General features: G+C 52.4%; 1 protein-coding gene across 1 annotated transcript; it reads right to left on the bottom strand.

Annotated features, from left to right (window-relative positions):
• Window positions 1–9,361: 9,361 nt before the first annotated feature.
• FGF6 (fibroblast growth factor 6) lies at window positions 9,362–20,205 on the bottom strand. The gene is made up of 3 exons (XM_032646609.1): window positions 19,816–20,205; window positions 18,753–18,856; window positions 9,362–9,610 (listed from the first exon to the last, which is right to left on the bottom strand). The coding sequence occupies exons 1-3, from the start codon at window positions 20,159–20,161 to the stop codon at window positions 9,434–9,436; spliced, it is 627 nt and encodes a 208-aa protein (XP_032502500.1). The 5' UTR covers window positions 20,162–20,205; the 3' UTR covers window positions 9,362–9,433.
• Window positions 20,206–25,870: the final 5,665 nt, after the last annotated feature.

The following is a 25,870-nucleotide window of genomic DNA, read 5'->3' as shown; positions in this document are numbered from 1 at the left end:
TGGCTGGGATGCGGGGCGGGTGGAGGGGGGGGCCTGAGCTGAGTAAGGTACTGTGAGAGGGAAGAGGAGGGGACCTGTGGGGTGTCTTCACGTCATTTCCCTTGGGGCCTAGTCACCTGCCCCTCACGCTTTACCTTAGACCCAGAAATGCTTCCGTGACACCCAGGTGTGAATTCCTCAGGGCACATCTGCCAACCCTCCCCTCTGGACAACTCTCCATCACCCACTGCCTGATCCCCTCTGCACAGCACTTCCTGGAGATGGGAAGGAGGTGTGAAGGTTGATAATGCCGTCTGATGCTCCTCTCACAGTCCTTCTGCCGGAAAAAAGCCTTTCTGGGTCTCCAGTGAGAGTCAGTGAAGAATTTCAGGCCAAGTGAGGGAATTCCCTGGCGGTCCAGTGGTTCGGACTCCACGCTTTCACTGCTGAGGGTGTGGGCTCCATCCCTGTTAGGGCAACAAAGATCCCTCAAGCCGTGTGATGTGGCCGAAAAAAAAAAAAGAGAGAGAATTTCAGGCCAAGTAAGAGGCGGACCATACCTGGCAGCAGGCTTTCGTAACCCCAGCACTATTGGCGTTTAGGGCTGGAACGTTCTCTGTGGTCCGGGGCTGTGCTATGCATTGTAGGATGTCTTGCAGCAACCCTGGTCTCTACGCGCTAGAAGCAGTATCACTACACACTCTGCACCACAACTTGCGATGATCAAAAGTGTCTTCAGAAGTTACCAGAGGTCCAAGTCATCCCCAGCCGACAACCATTCCCTTAGAGGGCACTGCCTATCTTACCCGCTCCAAAAAATTGGGTCTCCGGATTAGGGCTAGTTGTGATTAGAACAGACCCCTTGGGGTCCAGCAGATGGAATGACTGACCATCTCCTTCTGGAATTCTGTTAGGATGACAGCACGTCTGGGGTCAGACATCCCCAGGCGTCAGTGGACACTGTATGGACTGAGTGTTTGTGTCCCCTACAAATTCGTACATTGAAGACCCAACTCCCACTGTGACTATATTTTGAGATGGGGCCTTTAGGGAGGTGATTAAGGTTAAATGAGGTCATAAGGGCTTGACCTTAATCCTGTAAGGCTGGTGTCCTTATAAGCAGAGGAAGAGACACCAATGCTCTCTCTTCCTTTCTCCACGTGTGCGCCCAGAGGCAAGGCCGCGTGACAACACGATGAGAAGACAGCTGTCCGCAGGCCAGGAAGAGAGGTCCCGCCAGAAATGGACCCTGCTGGGCTTGATCCTGGACTTCCAGTCTCCAGAGCAGTGAGATAGTAATGTCTGTTGTTCGAGCCCCCGAGTCTGTGGCATCTTGTGAAGGCAGCCGGGCAGTCCCAGACGGGCTGGGAGCTGCTCCAAGAGGGAGGGAGAGGCTGTCCCCGTGGTCCCTGGAAACCCCGAGTAGCCTTGCCTCGTGGGGACATGCGTTGGCCGGCTGGGTGGAGGGCGTCCCACCAGAACCGGTGGGAGGTCTCTCATGTTCCCCGTAAGAGGAAGTAGCGATTAACTGTCGCTATTTGCAATCCACACGGCAGCCACCGGCGAGTGGCTCTGCAGCCTCCCAAAGTCGACAGCCTCCCTTCTCTCTTTCAGGGCAACAGAGGAGGAACGTTCAAGAAATGAAGTATTTGGGCTGATTTTTTTTTAAAACTGAGCATGAAACTCTTTGGGAGGAGTGTCCAAAGTTTTGTGTTAAAAATCTTTTTAAAAAACATGTATTTCTTCCTTCACAAACACCTTTGTCAACCGAGGATTTTGCAGGTCTCGGGGTTTCCACCCTAAGCGTTATTTCTGTAGTATAGACAGAAATACGGTAGGGGAGTCTGACTGAGTGTGGACCGAGTCCGGAATATCCCTGGGATATTGTTTTCACATCCTAAGCAGTTCGACACCTCTTCTCAGTGTGTCGTCTTGGCATTCCAGCTCTTTCTCTTCACACCCGAGGGAAGGAGGCGTAGCAGCCGTCCGGGTCAAGCACATGATACTGAATGAGGTCCTCTTGCCTGTGTCATCCTGCTGGCGTCGGGGCCCCAGTGACCGACACAGACTCCCGCAAGGGAGCCTCCTGGTGGGTCCATGGAGGGATTCGAGTGTCAGACAGAGAGAAGGATATCTCTAGAGACTCGTTTCAGAAGATGGTGAGGGCTGGTTCCCGCATTTCAGAAGAATCAGCTTCAGCCTGAGACAGGCCTGGGACCTGGCACCCTGTGTTGCTCGGCTCGCAGCTAGACAAACGTCTTCTGGAGCCACAGCCAAATACAGTAAGTCCCTTATACATGGACCTTCAAGTTGCGAACTTTCATAGATACGAATGTGTGTTCCGTCAACGGCAGGCGTGAGTGACACTGCAGCTTCCTCCGTCTCCTGTTGCTGGCGACCCTTCAGCTCTACCATCTCCCACCTCCTCTCCCTCCTCCAGTCAGTAACCCTTCCTGCCTGTTCACTCGGTGCCAGCCCCTGTGTGCCAGCTGTTGTGCTGGTGCTACTGTACTTTTCAAGGGACTGTACCGTAAGATTAAACATGTTTTCTTATTTTCTGTGTGTTTGTTTTGTATGTATTATCTGTGTGAAAAGTGTTATAGACCTATTACGGTACGGCTCTATACAGCCGATTGTGTTAGTTGGGTACCGAGGCTAACTCTGTTGGACTTACCAGCACATTGGACTTAGGTACGCGCTCTCAGAACGGAACTCACTCGCGTGTAGGGGCTTTTACTGTACAAAGAAACCCTGCGGGACTAAAAATAACTGCGTGCGTGTGCCGTTGAGGCAAATTCTGGACCAAAAGATACAAAAAGACCAAAAAAAAACCCCAACTGCTACTTCTGAAGAGCCGGGAGCGAAAGCAGGGTACTGGGCATGCCCTCTGCACTCAACGCCACAAAGAGGTGGGCAACACACCTAAGCCGCCGCTCCAGTCGGACCCCTGGACACACCTCTGCCCTCACCCCATATAAGGAACAAGCTCTGCCCCCTTCAGAGAGCGAGTGAGCAAGGGAAACTGTTGCTTCTTTTGGCCCCCCTCTGCTGCAGCAGGGACCCCAATAAAGCCTTGCCTGAATTTCTTGTCCGGCCTCTGGTCAATTTCTACTGATTGGGGAAGGCCAGGACCCCGGGTCGGTATCGCGACTCCAGAGAGCCCCCGGGGAGTCAGGACTGAGAAATGACAGCCCTTTTCCGTCGCCTGTCACCACTCTGTGCAGCCACTGTCTCCTCCAGCCTGGGACTCCAGCCGCCTCCCAACTGTTCTCCCCGGAGTCATTCTGCAAAGACGGGGCTCCAGGGACCTTTCTAAGACCCCTGTCCGGTCCTGTCACTTCTGAAACTCAGCAAGGAGTTCTCATTTTCAGATTAAAGTGAAAGAAGCCAAATTCAAGAAACCCCATATTTTATGGTTCCCTTGCATGAAATAGAAAAGGCAAAACTGTGGAGACAGAAAACAGATTGGTGGTCGCCTGGGTGGAAGCGGGGAGGTGGGGATTCAGAGTCAATGTGCAGGAAGGATCTTACTGGAGTCATAAAAAGGTTTCACACTGGTTCACGGTGATGGTCACACACCTTGGTGAATTTCCTTAAGAATCATTGGACTGTGTACCTGAAAAGGTGAATTATGTGATGCAAAATTAAAAGTTATTCAAACACCTCATCCTAGGCAGCGGGTGCTCCGTACCGCGGCTCCTGAAGACCTGTCTCGAGGCCCGTCTTGCCCAGCTCTCCTCACTCTGCACCTCCAGGGCTCTCCCTGGTCCAGAGCCTCAGAGGGGCTACATCGTCCCCGCTCAGCCCCACCTGCACCTTCAAACACCTGCTGCAGCCTCCGTCTCCCAGAGCACCCCTCCTCCCCTGACTGCTGGCTCCCACCCGAAACCTGGCTGCTGCCCCTCACAGCTCAGCTCTCCCTGGGGTGGATTGCCTTATCCACCCAGATGAGGTCAGGACCCTGTTCTGTGCCCCTGTGCTACCCCTGGACTTTCTCTTTCATGCCACTTATCACTATTTGCTGAATTATTTCTTTAATGTCTCTCTTCCTTGCTAGTACATGAGCCCACAGATAACTCGTCATAGCGATATTGCAGGGCCCAGTGTGGTCTCTGGCACGTAGTAGGATCTCGGAGATGTTAATTGCATGACTAAACACGGGAGTGAGGTGCAGAGGCCATGGGACCAGGCAGCTCTTCCAAGAGCGTATAGGTTTATTCAGAACCCGGCATCACTCAGCGGAAGGCACACTGCAATCTCCCCCAGAGGCTGCGTGACGAGGTAGAAGACGGGGGGTGGTGGGTGGGTGCGGGAGCACACTGTGGGGAGGTTCCCAGGCTGATGACATGGGGTGGGGGAAGGGGGACTCAGGAAGAGGGAAGGGGGTCTCATCTGGCTGGGTGATCCTGGCTAAGACACTTAAACTCCCTGGCCTTCTTCTTTTAACCTATGAAAAGATTTTTTTTTTTTCCTACAGGTCCAGTCATCCTACTAGACCAGGGCTTTGCAACGTCAGGGTGGCCTGGGGTGTGTGTCACAAGGGTAGATTTCTGAGCCCACCCACGCCTGGACTCTGTGAGTGTGGCTTGGGAATCTACACTTTAACACACTCATGGGTGATTTTTATTTATTTATTTATTATTATTATTTTTTGCGGTACGCGGACCTCTCACCGCTGTGGCCTCTCCCGTTGCGGAGCACAGGCTCCGGACGCGCAGGCTCAGCGGCCATGGCTCACGGGCCCAGCCGCTCCGCGGCATGTGGGATCTTCCCAGACCGGGGCACGAACCCACGTCCCCTGCATCGGCAGGGGGACTCTCAACCACTGTGCCACCAGGGAAGCCCTTGATTTTTATTTTTTAATGCAAGTTCGTGAGGGGACAGAGGACTGTCTCTGCCTTGTTCACTCACATACCCCCAAACCTAGCGCAATGCAGCACAGAGACGGCTGCTCCAGAACTATTCCTTGACGGGTGAATAAGTGGATGAGTGAATAACGTGATAGTCACAGAAATGTGCCTAACCGGCTCTGACAAGGTGGAACAGGTCTCCTGCCCCACTATGGTCGACGGGATCGCCCTCCTCTCTTCTGGGCCAAACTCCCCTTTTGTAAAATACGGCACTGGCTGAAGTGACCCATGTGACTTTTGGCCTTAAAAATCCACAGCACCGTGCAATCATGCTTTCTGTTTCCAACCTGCCTGCCTCCTTGAGGGGTGAACAAGAATCCAGATGAGAAGCGACCACAACCCAGAGATTCGTCGTCGGTTTTAATAGGAGGGGTGAAGTCAAACAGTTTAGAGGAACGTATAAAAAGAGCTTTTCCTTTTTTGCTGGAACAGGATATGGTTTGTGCATAGCACATACATATTAAAAAAATAGAAGCCTCACATCTTACAAACACATGACTGAACAAAGTCTGAGTTTTCCTAGCCACTAGACCCAAGCTTGAGGACAGCTCTGCCCTGGGACCCAGTCTGAGGTACTGATGGATTTTCAGAAAGGGAAACCCGCGCGAAGATGCAGCTGTCCGGATGGTGGGATTTTGGTAGTTCATGAGGTATCCAAACGTGGGTCTGTGTTAGCTATCCGCAGGATGGACTAGATTTGGGATGTTCTGGGCATAATTACCCCTCCCTCCTGTCCTGGGAAGAGCAAACACCAGCTGAGGGGCAAGTGCAGGTTGAAGTGTTTCTATCCATCCTTCCGGCCCGGACCCAAACGTTCCTACAATTGGAGTTTTCCTGGGAGGTAGCAGAACGAGTGGCTGGGTTCTTGCTGGGAGGAGAGGTGGGCGGCAAGTATTAGAGACCCACTTCACAGGTGCATGAGTGGCGGGTGGCAGAGAATACCTTCTCTGTGGCAACAGACACAGAGCCCTTGGGGGAAAGCATTGGGATAGAAATATGTAGGAGTTTTCTAGCTTGTGTCCACTGAAAAGGGGCAAAAAAGGAAAGGGAGGGCAGAGAGGACATCCCGGTATCTGGGAGGCCAGACGCATTTGGTTTGTACTAGTGGCTGTGGTGCAAAGTGGGCCGAGGCAATGGACGTCCAACCCCGGGGTGAAGGAGACCGACAGCTCACGGCCTTTTGTGTTTCCTTCCTCCCCCAGGACTCTTGTAGGATCAGAATATAAAAGATCCGAGATCCTGGACAAGAGAGGACCAGAGCCAGCCTGGGCGGGAGAATCCCAGCTGTTCCGGGTCGGACGGGGCTGGGAGAGAATTCCAGGCCTGGGGAGAGAGCAGTGCGTCTAAAGGAGAGAGGTTTACAGCCTGGATGGAGGAAGGAGAAAATCCCCTTTTTCTTAAGCCATAGAACGGCTCTGACCAGGGGCTTGGGCTATGTGTTCAGGAGGTGCAGGGGACATGGGGGCGGAGAGGAGGCTGTGAAGGAGAACCGCAGGGTATCCATCACAAAGCTATAAGCTGCTTTCCCAGGGAGGTGCAAACCCATCTGGGAAGCGGGGAGGGAAGGGCTTAGAAGGCAGCAAATGGTCACTGTAGTCAACAGCAGGACCTAGCAGGGCATTTTCTGGTTTCCTCTGAGCTCTATCCATGGCCCCGCGAGGAGGGTGCCGATTCTTTGTGGTCCTGGGCCCCCAGTTTGTTCTGAGCTAACCTCGTCCCAGCTGGGAAGCCATCTCCAAGGGGTGCACGTGCGTTGTTCTCTTCTTCATCGTTTGCTCTTGAAGAGGGAATAAGGCAGCCTCTAGGCTCCTGGAGCCCCACCTTTGCATGGAGCTGCTAGAGAAGGTTCAGGAAGGAAGAGAGGCCAGTTATCTACAAAACTCTATGAACCAGGGTCAAAGCTCAGGATCTGGGGGAGGGAGGGAGGACCCAAGTCATTCTTAGTACATCCTCAGCGGGAAGGTGGGGACACCCCTGTTCTCCTGCTTCTGCCACCTCTTCTGCAGCCTTTTGGGCCCGATGGGGCTGACAGGTGAGTTCAGAACTCAGATGGGGATCAGCTAGGAGAGGATTCTGCACACCTGTGCTGATCTCACTCTGTTTCCTGCCCCGTAACCCACTTCTGCGGATGGGGGATTGACTTTTCGTAAGTCTAAGTCACTCACAGGTCAAAGAGAAAGCCCTTGGGAGAATTCCTTTGGATGGGAAGGATTTGAAACAGTCAGTGATGCATCCCTACCTCCAGAGGTGATCTTCAAAGTATGGAACCACTGGTACAGCACGGGCCCTGGTACCAGTGAGAACAGACGTCCAGCTGCCCATAGCGATGCCAACCTTAGACAACCCGTGTGCTAGAGCGACGGGCGTCAAGCCTGGCTGGCTTTGGGATTTCAGTTTCTCATTCTCACTCCTAACACGAGAGACGGGAGTGGACATTTGGGGAAACTCCTGGTCAGGATTTGGGCACTTTTATAAGCCTTTAGGGAGTTGCAGGAAAGATCTAACCATCCGAAGGCTCTCGACTCTCTTTAGAAGAGTCTCTCCTGCAAGGGAGCTCAAGACCTGGGAAGAAGAGAATGAATGGTTTGGGACCTGCGACTTTCTTCTCCTCTCCAGATCGCGGTCCATCCATCCACCCAGCCCTCCTACACGCCCACCACGTCTCATCTGGAACTGACATGCAGCTCAGGTCCTGAGTGCATCTGTTTCCGAGGTAACCTGTTAAAAAAGACCAGTTACTCAGGACGAGACCTCCTGAAAAACAATCAGCTTTGTCCCCTGCCTCCAAGCAGACCTACACTTGAAATATTCTGAACAGTCAAGATGGACCAATTTTCTCCCCCTTCTGCTTGACCAAGACCTCAACTCGGTCCAGTTTCTATCCGAGGTTCGACCACTCTCGTCCTGAGCTCTTACTGTCCACTCCATCTTCGCCCGCCTTGGTGCAGCCTTTCCTTCCTCCCCCAGCATGTACCTGCCCTGATACGTGCCAGGCAGAGAAGGCAGCCAGTAGGGTGTCTCTTCCTCAGATCGCCAACCTCTATCCTCAGCTCATCTCAGGTCAATCTATAGATGGCCACCTCTGCAAACGGACAGGTATGTCAAAGGAGAAGGTATTTGCAGCAGATGAGGGCTTGTCTCGCAGGCTGGGGCCCCCGAGCGTCGCAGAGGATGTCAGCTCATTCTGCAAAGCCACAGACACTGAAAATATCTGTGCTCTGATATGGGTCTCTCTGGTTTCAGGTTTAGGAACGTTCCAATGGTTCAGGAATCTGAAGGCTCCAGGAGGACAACATTTATAGTCGCTTGGGGCGCCTCTTCCTTAAATACTCTCAAAGGACAGGAGGCAAGGAGGCATCGTACGGCAAGGAGCTGCTTCAGCTTGGCTGCCCTGTTTCACGGGATTATCACTCCTCTCCTACTGTAGGGGGGTCAGAGGGGGCAAACTCCGGAGGTCACGATGCCCGATCCCCTGCACCCAGGCACCAGCGCGTGTGGCAGAGGACGCCCGAGAAGGAAGTGAGAGTATCAGATGAGAACTTGGGTGAGTTTCCTGGACGTTGCTGGAGAGGAACTAGCATCTGTAGGCCAAAGCCTCTCTACTTCCTTCGTGGCCTATTTTGTACCCCCTCACCCCTCGCCAAAGAGGTTGCCATTATTAGGATCCCTGTCATCTGAGGTTAAAATAAGACCTGGTTCAAGGTGAGGAAAAATTACGGGCAGGCAGCCTGGCCCCAGCTTGTTCTCGAGCTACGCGCAGCACTGACTTCCAGGCAGAAAGGCTCTCTCTAGAACACTCAGTCTCTCCCGCTGCTTCGAGCAGGTCTCCCCCACCGCTGCCAGAGACGCTGCTCTACCCTTTCCTCCAAGAGGGGGATCCCTTCTCCCCCAGCCTCCCTGACAATGTGTCCCAGAGCCCTCACACGCGGGATGCCCGGAGTACCTGCCCACGCTTTCTGGTCAGCAGCTAAATCTTACTGCCTGTCACCCTGCCCTCCCTGCACTCAGAGGACAGCCGCTGCCCCCACCTCCATGCAACCCGTGCAGTCAGTGGCCTCTGAATGGAGAGGTGATTGGAAAGAGGCAGAATGGGAGCACGTGTCAATCCTGCTGGGTTGACAGGTGACATTCCTGCAGGCAGATTCCTGAAGCGATGACCCCGGGAGGAAGAAGCCTGCTGTTCCGAGATGCCTTGGTTCTGATGATATATGCCAAGATGTATAGATATGCATCAGCACACACACAGGCTTCCTCCCTGCCTTTTCCAGTGTCCAAGGTCCCACCCCCCAAGTGTCTCTGGACCGTCTTTCCTCAGATGAGGTCAGAGCATGGGATCCATTGCCATTCTAGGATGCCAGCTGCAACCCCTCGCTTGGGTGGGTCACGTGTCATGGGGTCCGGTGGCCAAGGGAACCGACTCAGGTCCCCCCAAGCATAAAAGGAGCCCGAATAGGGGGCATGGGGGGAGGGGGGAATTGTTCACTTGTGCAAAATTCCAACAGAAAAGACATTGCTTTCCACCTGTGAGCCTTCCTTCAGGGTCCTTATATCCTGGGGAGGAAGTGAGTGACGGTCATGATCGGGGACACCTTGCTGCCCCGCTTCACCCGTCCGTGTTTGCTCAGTGCGATGTAGGTGCCTCGGTACAGGTCTGACTCATAGGCGTTGTAATTGTTGGGCAGGAGGGTCTCTCTGAATTTGCACTCCTCTTGGAAGCTGGGCTGTGAAAGAAATGGACAAACGGCAGAGCATCAGTGATGAATGAGGCCCAGCAGGCACGTCTGCGGCGGGTCCCTCGCTTTCCCATGTCAGACAGCCTCCAGGAGCTCTGGGCCATCCTGGGTGAGCAGTAACATGGAAGCTGAGAACAGGGGAGCCTTAGCTCTCGTGGTCCCCCCTCCCCTCCCCTCCCCTCCTTCACGATGAGGAAGCCCAGGCCCGAGGATGGGGGTGGACAGCCTGTGTCACAGGGGGGCTGAGGGTTCTCCTGACTGCCAGTCCCGGACACTTTCTCCCAAGAACAGGGATGATGGTTTATTCAGAGAAAGGACCAGGGAAGGATAAAAGAAGCTGTTTTCTCAAGTCCACTGCGAGAGGACCTAGTGCAGCAGGATAGAGAGCTGGGGTTTTCCTGGTGGCTCTAGTTGTGTGACCTCGGGGCAGGCGCCTCCCCTCCCAGCCTGATTCCCTTTTCTGCACACCATATGGTTGCGGAGCATTTGGTGGGGGGGGCGGGCCCGGTGAGTGGAGGGCGAGATGGATGGCTTCCTAAGTCCTTCCCAGCACATCTGTTTAATATGGTAACTGTCTCTCCACTTGTGTTCCCTCACCCTGTCTCTCCCAGTTTAAGGTCCAATTTGCTGCCCCTTAAAGGGGCCCATTCTCGGTTTTGACTTTGAGCCCAGGATGGGGGGCACTGGCCTCAGTTTTTAAAACCACACGAACTGGAGCAAACTATGCACACAACTTGAATCTTGCTTCTTCACTGAACAATACGCCCAGTGCCTCCTAGCCGTCCACAGGTCGCCAGGGAAGGGCAGGGACAGAGATGGCGAGAAGCAGCAACTTTTATGGGGGAAGGAAACTGGTTCCCTCTGTGACCAGCAGTGCCAAGGAGTCGGGGGCCGGTGGTGAATCACCCCCTCCAGAGCGTGTTGCGTGAGGACCACCTGTTCAGAAAATGAGGGCCAGGCTTCCTGTCACACATCAACAAGTTCAGCCCCAATAAATCACCCAAGTCTTCCTTTATTCCTAGAAAAGAGAGCCACTTCCTCCCAAGCCCACTCGGGTCACTGCCCCTGACTGGAGGGGTTTCTGGGCTTCCGATGGGGGTCGCTCCCTGGGAGCCAGGAGGCCTGGGATCTAGTCATTAAAGAAATGTAGAATGAAACCGAAACAGAGCTGAGCATAACACCCGACTCCTTCCTGCCGACTGAGGCCATCGGCTATAAAAAACCCACTCCGTGGCTAAGCGGCTGTGCTAGGGGTATCGCCTGACCTTCTTAAAAGGAATTATACTATGAGCACCTGGCCTTGTCAGCCGTAGGGTGGACGAGAGCCTCTTCCTGTTATGAACGGAGGAGGATGACCCAGCTCCTCAGGGCTCCGAGTGGACCAGTCCGGCAGCACGGAAAACAGTGTACCATCCCAGGGGACTCCCGGCTCCCTGAGACGAGGACTGTGTCCTGTTGAGCATGTGATGCTGAACGAATGATGGTCTAATTGGAACGGCACAGCCACCCATGGATGCCCCTGCAGGGGTGGCTTCTCTTTGATGCGGCGAGAGCTGGCAAGGGACAGGCGGCGTTGTTTAGGAAACACGTCGGGTAGTACCAGTCGCTGGTCCCTTCTGCCCCAGCTGAATGAACGCATCCCCCCTTTCCCTCTCACGCCCCTGGGTCACTGTGTACAGAGCACCTTCCTGTGATGTTAATTTGCTGGAGATGACCCTGCGAGCTTCCACCAGCCATATCAACTGGCTTCTGAAGACCATGCCAGGAAGTTCTGTTTTCACAAGTTTTCATCTCCCTTGTTATGGGTGCTCAAAAACACTTGTAGAATGAAGAAAGGATTGTCCCAAAGTAGGAAAAAAAAAAACTCATCAAAATGGGCAAAGAGCATATGTGACGATTCACCTCTTACATAGCTGTGTGAACTTGGCAAATGATTTTACCTCCTAAGCCTCAGCTTCCTCATCTGCAGAATGGGAACAGCGAGAATAATTCCGTCCTAGCACAGGAGGGAGCACTCATTGAAATAATGCATGGAGAGCCCTTGGTATAATGCCTGGCACACAGTAAAATAAAAAACAATTTGTATTGCCATGGTGATGCTTCTCTAATTGATTCATGAGTTAGTTTAAATTAAAAGCACTAAAAGACTTTGTCTTACCCGGGATCATCATTCCTGTAAAACTTGCTGTGGGCTGCAGGACACTTTAGCTTCTAAGTCCTGCATTTATTGCCTGAGTGGCAGTAGGAGGTGAGCCGGGGGGAGGAGGGCACCGAGCTGACTGGGCTCCGGCCCTGCACCCCTGGGGCCTCTCTGGACATGGGGGGTCGGGGCAGCCACAGGACCTAAGGTTGTCGATGGGCAAAACTCTGGAGCAACAGCACAAGGGAAAAATAAAGTTGGGATCAATGGTAAAAGTTGAGTAGAAGTAATGCTACATGGATTAATAGTCTGGTGTGGATCAACTAACAAAATGCAGTCCAGGAGTAAATCCAAACAGGAACATAAAATAAAGGTGGATCTGAAATGAACATAAAATACAAGTGGCATTTCCAATCACTGGCGAAAACGCGGTGCTGGAAGAACTGGATGCTATCTTTAATATCATAATAATAGTAACAATAATGAAGTTTGATGTGTGATGTTATTCCTAACCCTAAAATCAATTCCAAAAGGAACAAAGATTTAAATGTTAGAAAGAGAACCTTAAGGGGAGCTCCCTGGCGGCCTAGTGGTTAGGATTCCAGGCTTTCATTGCCGAGGCCCGGGTTCAATCTCTGGTGGGGAGACTGAGACACCACAAGATGCGTGGGCACAGCAAAAAGTAAGTAAGTAAATAAATAAATAAGAGAGAGAAAGAGAAGAGAACCTTAACATAAGTCAGAAAGGTCTTTCTAAGTAGGACACAAAAAATTAGAAGGCATTTTAAAAACCAAGATGAATAAATTAGACTTCTGCTTGGAAAAAAATAATCACCTTAAACAAAATAAAAATATAAATAGCAAACCGGATTAAAAAATATTTACAATGCATTATATTTTGTAATATATTTTGCAATAGATTGAATTTTGCTACTGTATCCAGATCCCTGAACTCACTGAAAACTGGACGTTTATGAACAGACAGTTCACAGAAAAGGAAATACAAATAGCATTTAAACATAAGAACATGTGCCTAACAGAGACACATCAACCATAACTGTGTGATCACATTTTTAATTGTCAGGTTGCAAAAAGAACACTGTTTGACAATGGGCTTTCATTGATGAGGGCAAGGGGACTAGGAATTCTCATTTGTTGTCTGTTGGTGTGTATATTGTTATAACCTCTATAGAGAGAAATTTTACAATATTTATTAGAATAAAATAATAACTACAGCTTTGGATAGTAATTCCACTTCTAGGAATTTATCTTACTGGTTCACTCCCACTCACGTACAAAAGTCACGTACCGTGGCATCATTTGTAATAGTGAGAGACCAAAAACAACCTAAGTGTCTACCAGGAGGGCAGTGGTTAGCTCAGTGATGGGAGGGCCACCCAATGGAATACTCTCAGCCATAAAAAATGGAACCTCCTTGTGCACGGATTTGAAACGGTCTCCAAGGCATATTGTTCAGTGAAGAAGCAAGATTCACAATGTGTGGACAGTCTGCCCCAGTTCGTGTGGTTTTAAAAACTGAGGCCAGTGTGAGAACATACACAGGGACATTGGGACTTCCTGGGACGGTAGGTACACAGGGCCTGGCAACGGTGGCTGCTCTGGGGAGCGTCTGGCTGGCTTCAAGACAACAGTGAGAGGGAGACTTCATTTCCGTGGTATATTCTTCTGCACGTTTTCCCCCTTAAACCACGTCCATGTATTACCTCGTCATGTTAGTAGACTACTGAAAATGGGAAGGGAATTCAGGATAGAAGATGGGCCAGAAGATGGAGTGAGAGAACCTTTGCATCAGAGACTGGTCCGTTCTCTCCCCCGGGTCCTGTCCTTCCCCCTGTCCATCCCCTGCTTCCCTCCCCTCTGTTCTAACTGTTTATGACCCTGGAGAGCACCCTGCCCACCAGTTTCCAGGAGACTTCATTTCTGATCTGGATGGTGGTCAAGGGAGAGGTTTCGCGCGTGGTTTGCAAACTCTAGAGAGGAATGCAGATCTTGGGGTGAAGGACCTGGGGGGAGTGGGGGTGGGGGAGGGGGAGGAATTGAGCGATTGGGGCCAGAAACTCAGGGCATTTGCCCCGATCCTCTGATCTAGAATGTGTCCAGTTGAAGAATCCAGCCTTTGCTAAGGTCTGAGTCTCCTAAAACACATTCGTTTAAATGTGCAAGACAGTGGTTGCAATATGCACTGTGCTTTGTTCTCTGATCATCAGATTTTGATTATTCAACCCCCAACCCCAAATTTTCAAAAAGTTTCTGACCTCTGTTTCTTTCCCCTAGCCTACCTCACGTCCCTAGCCTTCCCCCGAATTCTGTGTCCATCTGAAGTGAGAAAGGAGAAATGGGTGAAGTTTGCTTTGGAAGCCTCTCTACCTCGCCCTTGCCCGCTCCTCCCCGCACCCCTCTCGACCCCATCCTTGGTGTTCAGGTGGCCACGCAGCTGGGGGCGAGGCCGAGACCACGGCCCTGAACTGCTCCCTGCAGCCCGATGCTCCACTGCCCACACGGATGCTCGAGCTGGCATCAGGACCAGCCCCTCGATTCATCTCTCCATTCGTGGCCCTGCGCTGAGTCTCATGACTCAGGAACGTTGGCTCCTGAGCTCTGCTGAGAAAAGCCAAGTGAACGACATGTTAATAAAAGCAGCTACCGTATATGACTACTTGAACAAATGAAAATAATTCCCCCAGATCACATTGCCTGGGGCTGCCGGGTCCCAAGCTCCAGCATGACAATATCTTAAATTCCACACAGGTCTAATCAGACTTATGAGGACCCAAACTCTAAAGCATTTAGCTCTCGCAGTGGAGAAGGGCGTTTTGCAGGGGGGTACATACAGGGGTGTCTCTTGGCGTGAGTTACCTCTGGCGGAAATGCCCCTTAGAGTCTGCGGTGGACCAGACATCCATCCCATCTTGTCTTTGGTCAGTAGGTCACCCGGACTAATGAAAGTGTCTTTTTATCTTTAAAGTTCTTCCTTCTAGGCCTGCCCTGGGTCACTTGCCCCCGTTACTCCTGGCTGCGTGTGTGCATGGGAGCTGGGGAGGGGTGCGGAAGGATAAGGAGGTGGGTGGTGAGAAAAAACCAGAAAACTCCTTGTCCTAAGACCCTTTCCTCCTGCAGTCCCTGACTGCTACTTTTTTGGTCCTTAGCTGAAATGGAGAAATAACATGTTCCGGCTCTGAAGACATCTGTCTGTTCTAATCCCCGTTCCTAACACACAATTGCACCGGCAATTTGGAAGTGTTTGAAGATGTCTCCACCAGGCCTGTCATGGCTTCTCATTCCTGTATCGCTCTGGGTAGCAGGCGGGCTGCAGACAAAGCTGTTTGTGAGACTGTCTGCAGGGTCCCCCGGGCCCCTCGCTGTAGCACCAGCCCCTCCCTGCTCAGGGGTCCCATCTCCCAGCCCTTCCACATAGTCTAACACCAGGGACCCTTTGCCTCATCCCCTCAGGAATGCGTTCTCCTCTAGGGGAGGGTGCAGCTAACTGAGCGAGGGAAGGCAAAGACTTGGTTCTCCCCTCCCCAATTGCAACGTCCTAGGTAACAGTCAACGGCCTCTGTGGATGAAACAAATGCTGTGCTTTGCCAGTTGTCACAGTACTATTGATGAAAAGGATGGAGACACAGTTATAATTAGTAAAACCAAAATCGCTCAGAAGCATAACTGATTCTAAAGCACAGGGATTCTTACAGAACCACTGCCAGGTGGAGATCTTTGATTTTTATCTTTTAAATTTTAAAAAGATCAAGGAGACTGGAACTCACTGATTCCTGCCTCGGTCCACATCAGAGAGAGCAGAGAGAGATCTGGTCTCAGAGAGGGTCACAGACTTTGCCCGAAGTAAGACAGTAGCTGGAGGGTGGGCGGGCAGGAGCTGGAACCCGGCTCCTAGTCTGCACACCAGGTGCGCTTCTGCTGCCGGCCTACGGGCATCACCTGCTAAACCTGGAAGCAGGTTTGCACACAGCCCTGATTCACCTGAGACCCCGGAGACCCACGGTCACATCTGCGAAGTGAGGATAAAGGTCAGATGCACCTCCCAGGGGTGCTGGGGGATAGTGTGCTCAGAAAGCATCCCCAGGGCGTCTGACAAACAGGAGGTGCTCAATACAGGGGAGCTACTTACACTGTCGAAACACTGCCACAGGCCCTGCACCCCTCTTTCCAAGGGATGAGACCTGCGGGAGGCACCTAGGTGGGTTTTCCTGGCTCTTATTTTCCTACCTTGCCCCTGCTGCCCCCTCCTTCCCCCCAGCATGGTTCCCCTCCCCCGAGGAGAAACCCCACTGAGGGGACATAGCAGCTGAGCCCCAGGGAGGGGAGGCAGCTCTTGGGGCTTACAGGGAAATAGTGCGAATGAAATCATCACCCAGTGGGAGTTTTTCCAGCTCTTTGGATCAGCTGGCTTTGGATTTTAGACTGTGATAATGGCCCCTGGGGGGCGTAGCAGGGAGTGGTGCCTGGACTCGGGGCGCCAGGGAGGGCAATCTCCGCCTCCAAGAAGGTGCCTTTGGGCCAGATGCTCCCGGGTGTGTGTGTGTGTGGGGGGGGGAGATTGGGGTGTAGACCGTGGGCGGGGCTTCTCCTATGGAAGCCCCCGTTTTCCGGGACTCCTCCCCTTTAGTGAGCCCTGCGGACCCCCTTTGAAGTCATCTGCCCAGGAGTGAGGGGTCAGGGGCGTCACCGACATCAGGGGTCCGCCCACACTTCAGAGTCGCCCCCTTCCTCGTGCTCCTTGAACGTTCTATCCACCTGCAGCACTCTTGCTGTGACGTCCCCTGTTCCCAGTCTCCCCAGCTTCTCCTACGGGGACCCCAGGTTTCAAGTGGGAGGTGGATGCACTGACCTTCTCTTTGCACCCTTTCCCCAGCTCACAGTTCAATTTCTTTCAGAATAAGGAGAAAAAAATACTAAATAGCTTGTTAATGAAGGTGGCAGAGATAAGGGTTGATGTAATTTGTGCTTCCTTCCAAAAGATTCACCTTGCGTAGAACCCTAGAGCCCACAGCCTCTGTTCCTGGCTCTGCAACGAGTGGGATTCCAGGCACTACGCCGGCTGCAGGGAAGGGGCTCTTTGGGGCGACCCACCGCACAGAGCGGGCACTGACTCCACCAGGGCCTCCTCGGTTCCAGCTGCTTCGTCCTCTCCATCACACACGCAGAGAGCGGTGAAAAGGGCGTCTGAGAATCCCAATCTCATGGCTGCTTCATCTCCCAGCAGCCCTCAGCACTAGTGTAAGCCTGGGGCAGGGAGGATTCCTTGCCCTCGGAAGGCCAGGTAGCCTGGTGGTCCCTAGCCTGCCTGCACCTCAGAAATACCTGGGAAACTTAAAAAATAAAAACAAACCGATTTGCAGGCCCCCATTCCAGCCCTACTGACTAAGCATCTCTGAGGAAGGCTCCCAGAAATCTGGACATTTAACAAGTTACCAAGGTGACGTGGATGCAAATGGTCCTCCCACAAGACCCGCCTCTAGGAAAGAGGGCTGCAGAGCCCATGGCAGTGTTTAGACAATATAAATGACTCCCCTGTATTGAGCACCTACTGTTTGTCAGGCGCCCTGGGGATGCTTTCTGAGCACACTATCCCCCAGCACCCCCAGAGGTGCATCTGACCTTTATCCTCACTTTGCAGATGGGACCCTGGCTCTCCCGGGTCTCAGGTGGATCCGGGCTGTGTGCAAACCTGCCTCCGGGCTCGGCAGGTGATGCCTGCAGGCCAGCAGGAGGAGAGCATTTGGCGGTACAGACCAGGACCCTAGTTCCAGCTCCAGCCTGCCTACCCTCCAGCGCTTGCCTTCAGAGGCCCACTGATTCTAATGCACGTCTTGTCTCCACATAAACGAGCCCAAATGGAGAGGTGTTAGCACTGCAGATCACAGGCCGAGGTCACCCGAGCACCCCGTTTGGGTATTTCACAGCCCTGGTCTGTTGGGACAGCCTCCCCGGACCCCAGCACCGATCCCAGATGCCCCTGTTCACATTCAGATCCTGTCTGTCCCCACGCAAAGGTAGAACAGCCCTCCAAACCCTCCCCATAAATAGCCACTCTGCTGTTCCTTGACCGCGGCTCAGAGGTCTTCCTTTCTAACCTTATTTCTGCCGAAAGAACACCCAGTTTCTTTGCCTTCGTAGGGACGCTTTCCCAGCCCATATTTTGCAATATGCCAAATTATGGGCTGAGAGACCCAGGAACGAGGGGCTCAGAGAGATCAGAGATTTCGGTAAATATGGAAGTTGGTGAGGTTAACCAAAGTGCTAGCATTGACGCACACACACACACACACACACACACACACACACACACACACACCCCGCCAGGGATGCCCTGTGATGGGAGAAGGCAGGGAATGGGATCTGGGGCCAGCCAAGAGAGTCTTATATCCCCTAGGGGAGGATGCTTCTCCAGCTCTTGGGATCAGAGACCAGAGGACTTAAAACCTTAAAGTAAAATGTCCACGCACTGATGAAGGCGAGGAAAAGAGCTTCGTGTCTTTCCCTCCTGCTGTGCTCCAGGCTGGGGGCCTCGGAGGGTGAGCCACGGGAACGGCGTGCCCAGGCTGAAAGACAGGCCTGCTTTTCTGGGCCTCTCCTGCTCAGGGCCTGACCGTAAGCCTGGACAAACAGCTTTATGACAGAACGTGGGTTTCCCTCGGACCCAGAAGCCCTCTGAGCTACGGTTTCTGTCTTAAGTGACCTCAGCACATTTAAGCCTGCACCGAGGCAGGGTCAAAGTGAGTCAGGGGCGGTGGGTGAGATCAGGGAAGACATGGTCCAGCGCACAGGCTGACTCACCGTGCAGCTAAGAAGGTATGAGCCCTTCACTCGCACCAGCTCCTTCCACAGCAACCCCCCGACCCATTCTAGATAAATATTGACGCCCCTCTTCAAGATTTTGCATTATTTTCTTCAATTGTGTAATCCTCAGGCCTCGTGCAGCCTGAAGCTTCCCCTGGCCTGATGAACTCACCGTGGTGTATAATCTTCCTTTACTGTTCATGGCAACGAAGAGGGCGCTTTTCACCCCAAAGAGACTCACCACGCCTCGCTCCACTGTGGAAATCTCCAGCAGGCCTGACAAAGAAACGGGAGCTGCATTACCCCAGGCTCGTGCAAATCAGAGCAGGACGCCAACCTAAAGGTGACCCTCCAAGGGCATCTAGGCCCATCCCCCTGCTTCTAGAAAGTCAGACCCTCCATCACCTCCACCCTTGATCTCACTTTAGGAGATCGGCTGCCAGGCTCGGCCAGTCCTGCTACAAATCCAGTTCTGCAGGGGAAAGTTCTGACGTCAGAGTTAGAGTCCACAGTGGCCACTTAGGCACCTACCTAAAGTCAGCTTTGAATCTGGGCTTAATCACACCACATCCTTGACGTGGGTAAAGGAAGTGAATTCTGATTAGCCCATCTAATTCAAAAGGAAGTGAATTCTGATTAGCCCATCTAATTCAAATAGCCCATCTAATCTTGCAAACAAAAAACATCTTGCAAACACTGGATCCTGCAGCCCTATCCCCTCCTGGGGAGAGCCCATCTAGGCAGCAACCCATCAACTTGTAGGAGAGAGGGGGCAAGTTGAAATAAAAAAAGGATGTGCTTCAGCTGGAAATTTTGCAAACAACTTGCCTTTCCTCTCGAAGAGAAAAGCTAAATAAAAAGCAGCACGTGTCTAATTTGGTCCAAGCATCCTCACCGGTTCCGCCAACCCTTGTGTCATGGCTCCCCCAGGTTGGGGGTTCCCTGTGGTCCTACAAGGCCATGGCTGGGCCCGTAATGCTGAAGGAATAGTGCCTCAGGGGCTCTGTGGGGTGATGGCAGAAGACACCAGGATGCTTGGACCTCAGCACACTTAAGCCTGCACCGAGGCAGGGTCAAAGTGAGTCAGGGGCGGTGGCTAAGCTTATGGGCATCCATAAGAATAACGCTTCCCCCTTCATAACAGGACTCCAGGCACCAGAGCGAGGCCCCTCCATCCTTTATCCCTGCTTGAGCCCCAGCCCCCAGCTTCCCAACTGGTTGCAACTGGCACTCACTGTAGGGGTTCTCCTCGTGGGTGCCACTGATCCGGCCATCGGGGGGCACCTGGAGGTGGAAGCCGATGCCCACGTTGCAGTAGAGCCTCCGCTGCCGCTTGATCCCCACCAAATAGCCGCTTTCCCAGTTCACGCCGGCAATCTCTCCAGCCAGCCCAGCCCGAGACCTGGACAGCAGGGTGCCCCAGCCCCTCGAAGCCAGCAGCGTGCCGTTGGCGCGGGAGCCCGCAGGAGAGGGCACCACCATGCCCACGAGGACGCCGAGGAAGATGAGAGCCCGTAGCGTGCCCTGCAGACGTCCTGCTCCCCGGGACATAGTGATGAGCTGCCTCTGTCCCAGGGCCATCCACCTTGCCTCTCAGGCACGTGGTCAGAATTAATGGCCCTAAAAATACCGCCCTTCTTGTTTTTCTCCCCTCGGCATGGCGGCAGGGGCTTATTTTTGGAAGGCAGTTGAAGGCTGCTGACATGAAACGAAAGCCTGCTCTGGGCACTCGGGTCGGGAGCAGAGGGACCCAGGCTGAGCCGCGGCCGGTGCGGACCATGGCGTGGGGACGCGGTCTAGCTGGCCCGCTCACTCCGACCCCAGTTGATTCTGCTTGATTTGACCCATCTTTATAGTTCAGCAGCCTGGCCTGCCCCGCCGCCCTTCATCACCCTGACGTCAGCTGGCCTGGCTCGCTTATCCAGGGCTGTAACCCTAACCTGCTGCTGGGCCTGGCGGCCTCCCCAGACCCCCGGCACCCAGGGATGCTGGGAGCCACTGTCATTCCAACTATGAAGCAGGAATGAAGTGAGCAGTGAGCATCTCTGAGGGGAGGGAGGAGTTGGCCAGGCGCCCCGGGGAAGAGGGAGGCCAGAGGCCACCCAAGACCCAAATTGGGCAGAAGTTCTTGGCCTGGCAGCGCTGGCTTCCTTATTTAGAGGGCAAAGGGTAAAGACAGGGATGGGGCAGTCTCGGTGGCAGGCAATGACCGGGGCACACGCATTACCCTATTCATGGAAAGAGCTCACGGTTGAGGGCCATAGAGCCTGGGGGGATGCTGAAAGGCTGAACCCCTTTAGCAAGAGAGGACAGAGATGGGGGTGCGGTATCCAAGGGTCCTGAGGATCGCGGAGGGAGGCAAGGCTAGGGTCGGTCTTCTGCTCTCCGTCCCGGTCATGGAATTCACCCAGCCAACAGGGTGGAAGTTGCGTCTGGCCCTTGCCATGGCCACTGGCCATTTCCCTATCTGGGCTCACCCTTGGCATCTGACTGATGTCATTCATTCCCATTTTACAGATGAGGAAGCTGAGGTGGGGAGAGCTTAAGTGACTGAGCTTAGGTGCTGAGTAACCAGAGCTAGTAAGTGGCAAAGCCAGAACGTATAAAGTCGGCCTGAGTCCCAAGCCTGTGCTTTTAACCTCTGCGTGATGGACTGATGGAGAAGTTAGATTTGCACGGAGCCTACTGAGCTCATTACATGCCGAGGGTACTCACGGAATTATTTCAATAGCACAGATGCTTCGCCTAGCATCCGTGCTGGAGGCTGTGGGCAGCCTGGGGAAGCTCCTAGGATGAGGTACACTGCTCAGGGCCTGCCCTGAGACCCCACTCCCTCCCCTCTGATTCCAAGCTCCTGCCCTGGCCTGGGTCCCGGCCTCCAGTCTGTGGAGTCTACCTGCCTTCTGCCCCTCTGCCTGGTCCATTGGATTGATGTCTTGCTTAGGATTTCCACCAAGCCTTGCATGTCAGTTTTGCCCAGATCCCTTGAAGCCCAGGGGATTTCTCTCATTACCTTCAGCTGCTAAAATGTGGGGAGTTGGGGAGGGAATATACGAACCTCTGCTTAGCATAGCCCTCAACCATTGGGCCCCTAGCCCCCCTACCACCTTTCCCCTCCCTGTCACCTGCATTACCTCACACCCAGCTTTATCATCACCAGCACCATCTTTCCCACAACAAGGAAAGACTGGCACCCTATGGGCATAGGTAGGCCTTCGTTAGAAAACTAGTAAAAAAAAAAACCAAAACATAATTAAAAAGAAAGCATCTCTCTGCAAAGTAGGAGGGTCTTGAATAATCCAAAGGCAAAACTGTCAAAAAAAGAACCGTCATGCTGGATTTCCAGCTAGATTTCATACGTTTACATTTTCTTGCATGCAAGAGCAGTGGAGACACTCCCTTACCCGTGTTCACTTTGGGATCTTGTGTTCATGATGCTGGTGTTCTGACTTAAGGAAGAGGCAGCCCGGCAGCCTGTTGGATGGTGAGAAGTTAGTCTGAAATGAACACTTGCCTTGGATGATTGGAGAGGTGCTCAACAGCAGGGGGTCAGAATCTCTGCGGATTTCTTCTTGGAACCCATCCACCGTGGGACCACTTTGGAGGAGAGATTAAACCATGACAAGGTCCGTGTCAAATATCAACAAAAATAGTGACTCTCTTTAGATTCATTTAGATTCTTCGGGCAGAGATCGTGGTTGGCATCTTATAAAACAAAGGGCTTCAGAATGGGGGACGCCTGGATCTGAATGCCAACTCCATCACTTGTTAGCTGTGTGACCTTGGAAAAATTTTGAACCTCTCTGAGCCTCGTTTGTTCACCTGCAAAACGAGACCATTACTACATAGGGTTATTATATATTAGCAACAAAACATGCAAAAGGGCTAATGCAGAGCACACTACAGTCTTTTCTCAGAAACACATTGAAAATCACTCACCCAGTTAAAGGAGGACAAGCCCAAAGTGAGAAGGACCATCTCTCACCTCAAGGATGGGAGAGACACGTGGCCTTCTAGTTCCTAAATGCTGGCCACCCGAGCATATACCGTGATGGCTGCCAACATATGCAGAAGCAGGCAGCTCGGATTCCTAAAATATTCTGAAAACCAGTAATAGCCTTGGTATTGTCCCCTGTTAAATATAAAACTTAAGTAATTCGTTCTATTAAAAATCCTGGGTCTTATTTTTATCAGGTGATGTGATGAGGCCCCGTTCTAAATGCGCCTCCTGGGTCTGTCTCCATAGCAACTCCACTGTGCTCATATAGCCATAGATTTTTCCTGAAGACTAATTAAGTTGACAACTGCTAGGGCTTCTTGGTTTACCAGATTTGCACCTGACCCTTCTCCCGGGGCTTAGGGACCCCTATGGATGTGAAGTGATAGAGAAAAGAGTAACAGGTGGAGGAGGCCTCTCTGTGGACCCCTCTTTCACATAGCTGTCCAGCAGCCTTTGGGGCTGTCAGTCACTCTCTCTGGATGAGCTGAGAGTTGGTGGAGGTGAGCGGGGAAAAATGCTAATGTCCGTCTCCTTCCACAACATGTCCTTGTCCCCAAGTGGGGTACCACGCGGTAGACATTGGTCAAGTTTGACCTGCCCAGCCGAACGGCTTCTGTCACAACCAGGCAGGATGCCTTCTACGCCTCCTGGTTATTACATAAAGAACTTCAAACACCTCAGGAGTGACCACAGGGAAAGCACAGAAACTTGTGGAAAGTGCTGCTTATTTGTACATTTAATTTAGAAGAAGTAACATTTACCTTTTTCTTTCTTTCTTTCTTTTTTATTTTATTATTACTTTTTGGCCGCACCACACGCATGCAGGATCTTAGTTCCCCAACCAGGGATCGAACCCGCGCCCCCTGCCGTGGAGGCGTGGAGTCTTAACCACTGGACCTCCAGGGAAGTCCCAACATTTGCCTTTTTGGAATGACAGAAAGTAGTTCGGAAATTACAGAAAATTATCAGGTAGACAAGAAAATAGCTGTGTTTAGCATCTTCCTGTCTTTAACCTTGGTCTTTCAGAGCTGCCTGGGCGATGGGGCTGCCGCCTCACTTGCTCTCTCCCTCTCTCTTGCTCAAACACCCATGCACCCACACCTGGTGTTCAGAGGTAGCGTCTGATCAGGGATCTTGATGGGTCTGAGATGGCCACGGGCGGAGGGGAGAGACTAGGAAGAACCCTGTCCAAAGCTGACATTTAGGGCCCGTGACACTTGCTACAAGCGGGAAGATTCAAGAGAAAAAGTTTCCAGAACAAAGGTCCCCAGGTTGGACTTCTGTGGGAGCGGTCAGGTCTTACCTTGCTAGCTGGTCCCTACTTTTCACTTTCCTAATGGAACTCAGCTCTCCCCAGGTCTCACTCACGTAAGTGGGACCCCATTAGAAGTCTAATCCAAGTTTCCCTAGTTCTGACCCCTACCAGCTTAGGTGGAGCTTCACCCCACTATAAGTGGCCCCAAGTTATTTCTAGAAGTCCAGAGCACGCCTCACGCATGTGGGTGAGCACTGTCTGGGACAACCACAGGGCATCTGCCAGGAGCCCCATCCACCAGCCTTCTACCTCCTGCTGGGCCGCTGATGGGTATTTCTTTTCCTTCCAAAGCTGAGGACCCCAAGCCCTCAAGGAGCCAGTGCTGCTTTATGTTCTGTTTCAAAACCAGGACGAGTATCTCTGTCCCTTCCTATAGTGATGCTTGTCAGAGGAACGTCTGACCAGAACTACTTGTGCCCTGGGGATTTCCTCTTTGGGATTTTATATTCAGACTCCTTGCCTGCAGAGGACCAGTCTTCGTTATGGGTCAAGCCCATAGGTTGGGCTCCCTTTTCCTCCAGGATGCGTTCTTTCTCAGGAGGCCCCTCAAAGCTCAGGCAAATAGACTTCTGCTGGGGCCAGCCCACCCGTGGTCTAGATGCATAAGTTCAGACTAGAGACCTTGCTCCTCTCCCAGCCGTCCTCTGCTGGGGAGGGGTGAGGCTGGATGCTCAACCTTGTGGCCTGGTTGTCCAAGGATTTGCAGAGTCTGCTGGGAGGGGCCATGTCATCCTCTCCACCCCAGAAATCACCACCGTGGGTTCAAGTGCTTCCTGATCGACCCCCTTCAGTCTGAAATCCATCCTACTGTGTCTCCCAGTCTCCCTCTCTCTCTCTTTCTTCTCTCTGGGTCTCACCCGCTCTCCCTCCCCCCACCCTCTCCCCTCCCCCCCTGACTATTCTCCAGCCTCATATACAAGCCTAGAGTGTGAGCCAACTGCCAAGGAGGCAGAACCTCAGGGTTGGTTGACCACCAGGGCCAAACAGCTCAGCTGAATTTGCAAAGGGGCAGAGGAGTCAGATAACTTTCTGGAACCTGGGAACGTAAGGGATCTTGGCTTGGCTCCGAGTTTTGAGGTTTCTCAGATTTGCTTTTCATGATCATCATCGAATAATACCTACTGCGGGCTGAGGCAGGGGTGCATCCTGCCAGCCACCGTACAGAGTTATGTAAAAGACTCAGCCCTCGGTGGCAGGCTCCCCAGTGTGGCAGGACAGGCCCTGCATGTCCTGACCTCTGCTGGCCTCTCTTGCTCCATCCTCTGCCTCTCCCTCTTTGGGAATTTTTGCTGGAATGGCCCCTGGCTCTTGGGCACACTTTGTGCTGCTTCTGCTTCCGTGTCTTTGCTCAAGCTGTCTTCTCTTTGCCTGGCAAATTGCTTCGCATCTTTAAAGACTCAGCTGAAATGTCACCTCCGGAAGCAATCCCTGACAACTTTCCACCTGTCCCTAAGCTGGACTTGGTACCTCTGTCTCCCCTCCCCCCATCCCCCCTTCATTAATGTTTTGCATGTTTCTCTATCACGACCTCTACCAGCTTATACCATAATAATCTGACTAGGTAATCGTTCTGATAGTGAAGTCTTGGCTGCAGCAATGGAGCCTTATTCGTCTCTGTATGTTCAGAACCTAGCACAGTACCTGCCACATAATAAGGTTCATGAAATATTTGAATAAATGGTATTGAATTAAAGGCTTTGAATCTGTGGATTTCACTAGATGAGTGATTCTCAAACAAGTTCCAAGCCCTCTGTGGAGGTGTGATCAGAATTTTGGTGGGGCATATTAATTTGAAAAACCACTTTTGATATTACGATTTGCCTTCTGTCATAAAAAAACAGTTACACTGGTGACATCGGCTTCCACTGTGATGGAGAAACTTGTACTGGCCTTGTGCTCCCATAAGCGAAAGTTGGAAAAATAGATGAAACAAATTTTTAGATACTGGTGACAGGCAGCCCAGGACCGTGACCTC

Source organism: Phocoena sinus, chromosome 10 (assembly GCF_008692025.1).
Source record: "Phocoena sinus isolate mPhoSin1 chromosome 10, mPhoSin1.pri, whole genome shotgun sequence".
In the NCBI taxonomy this organism is placed as follows: Eukaryota; Metazoa; Chordata; class Mammalia; order Artiodactyla; family Phocoenidae; genus Phocoena; species Phocoena sinus.
The sequence above is the reverse complement of the archived record's forward strand: the minus strand, read 5'-3'. Positions and strand labels throughout refer to the sequence as shown.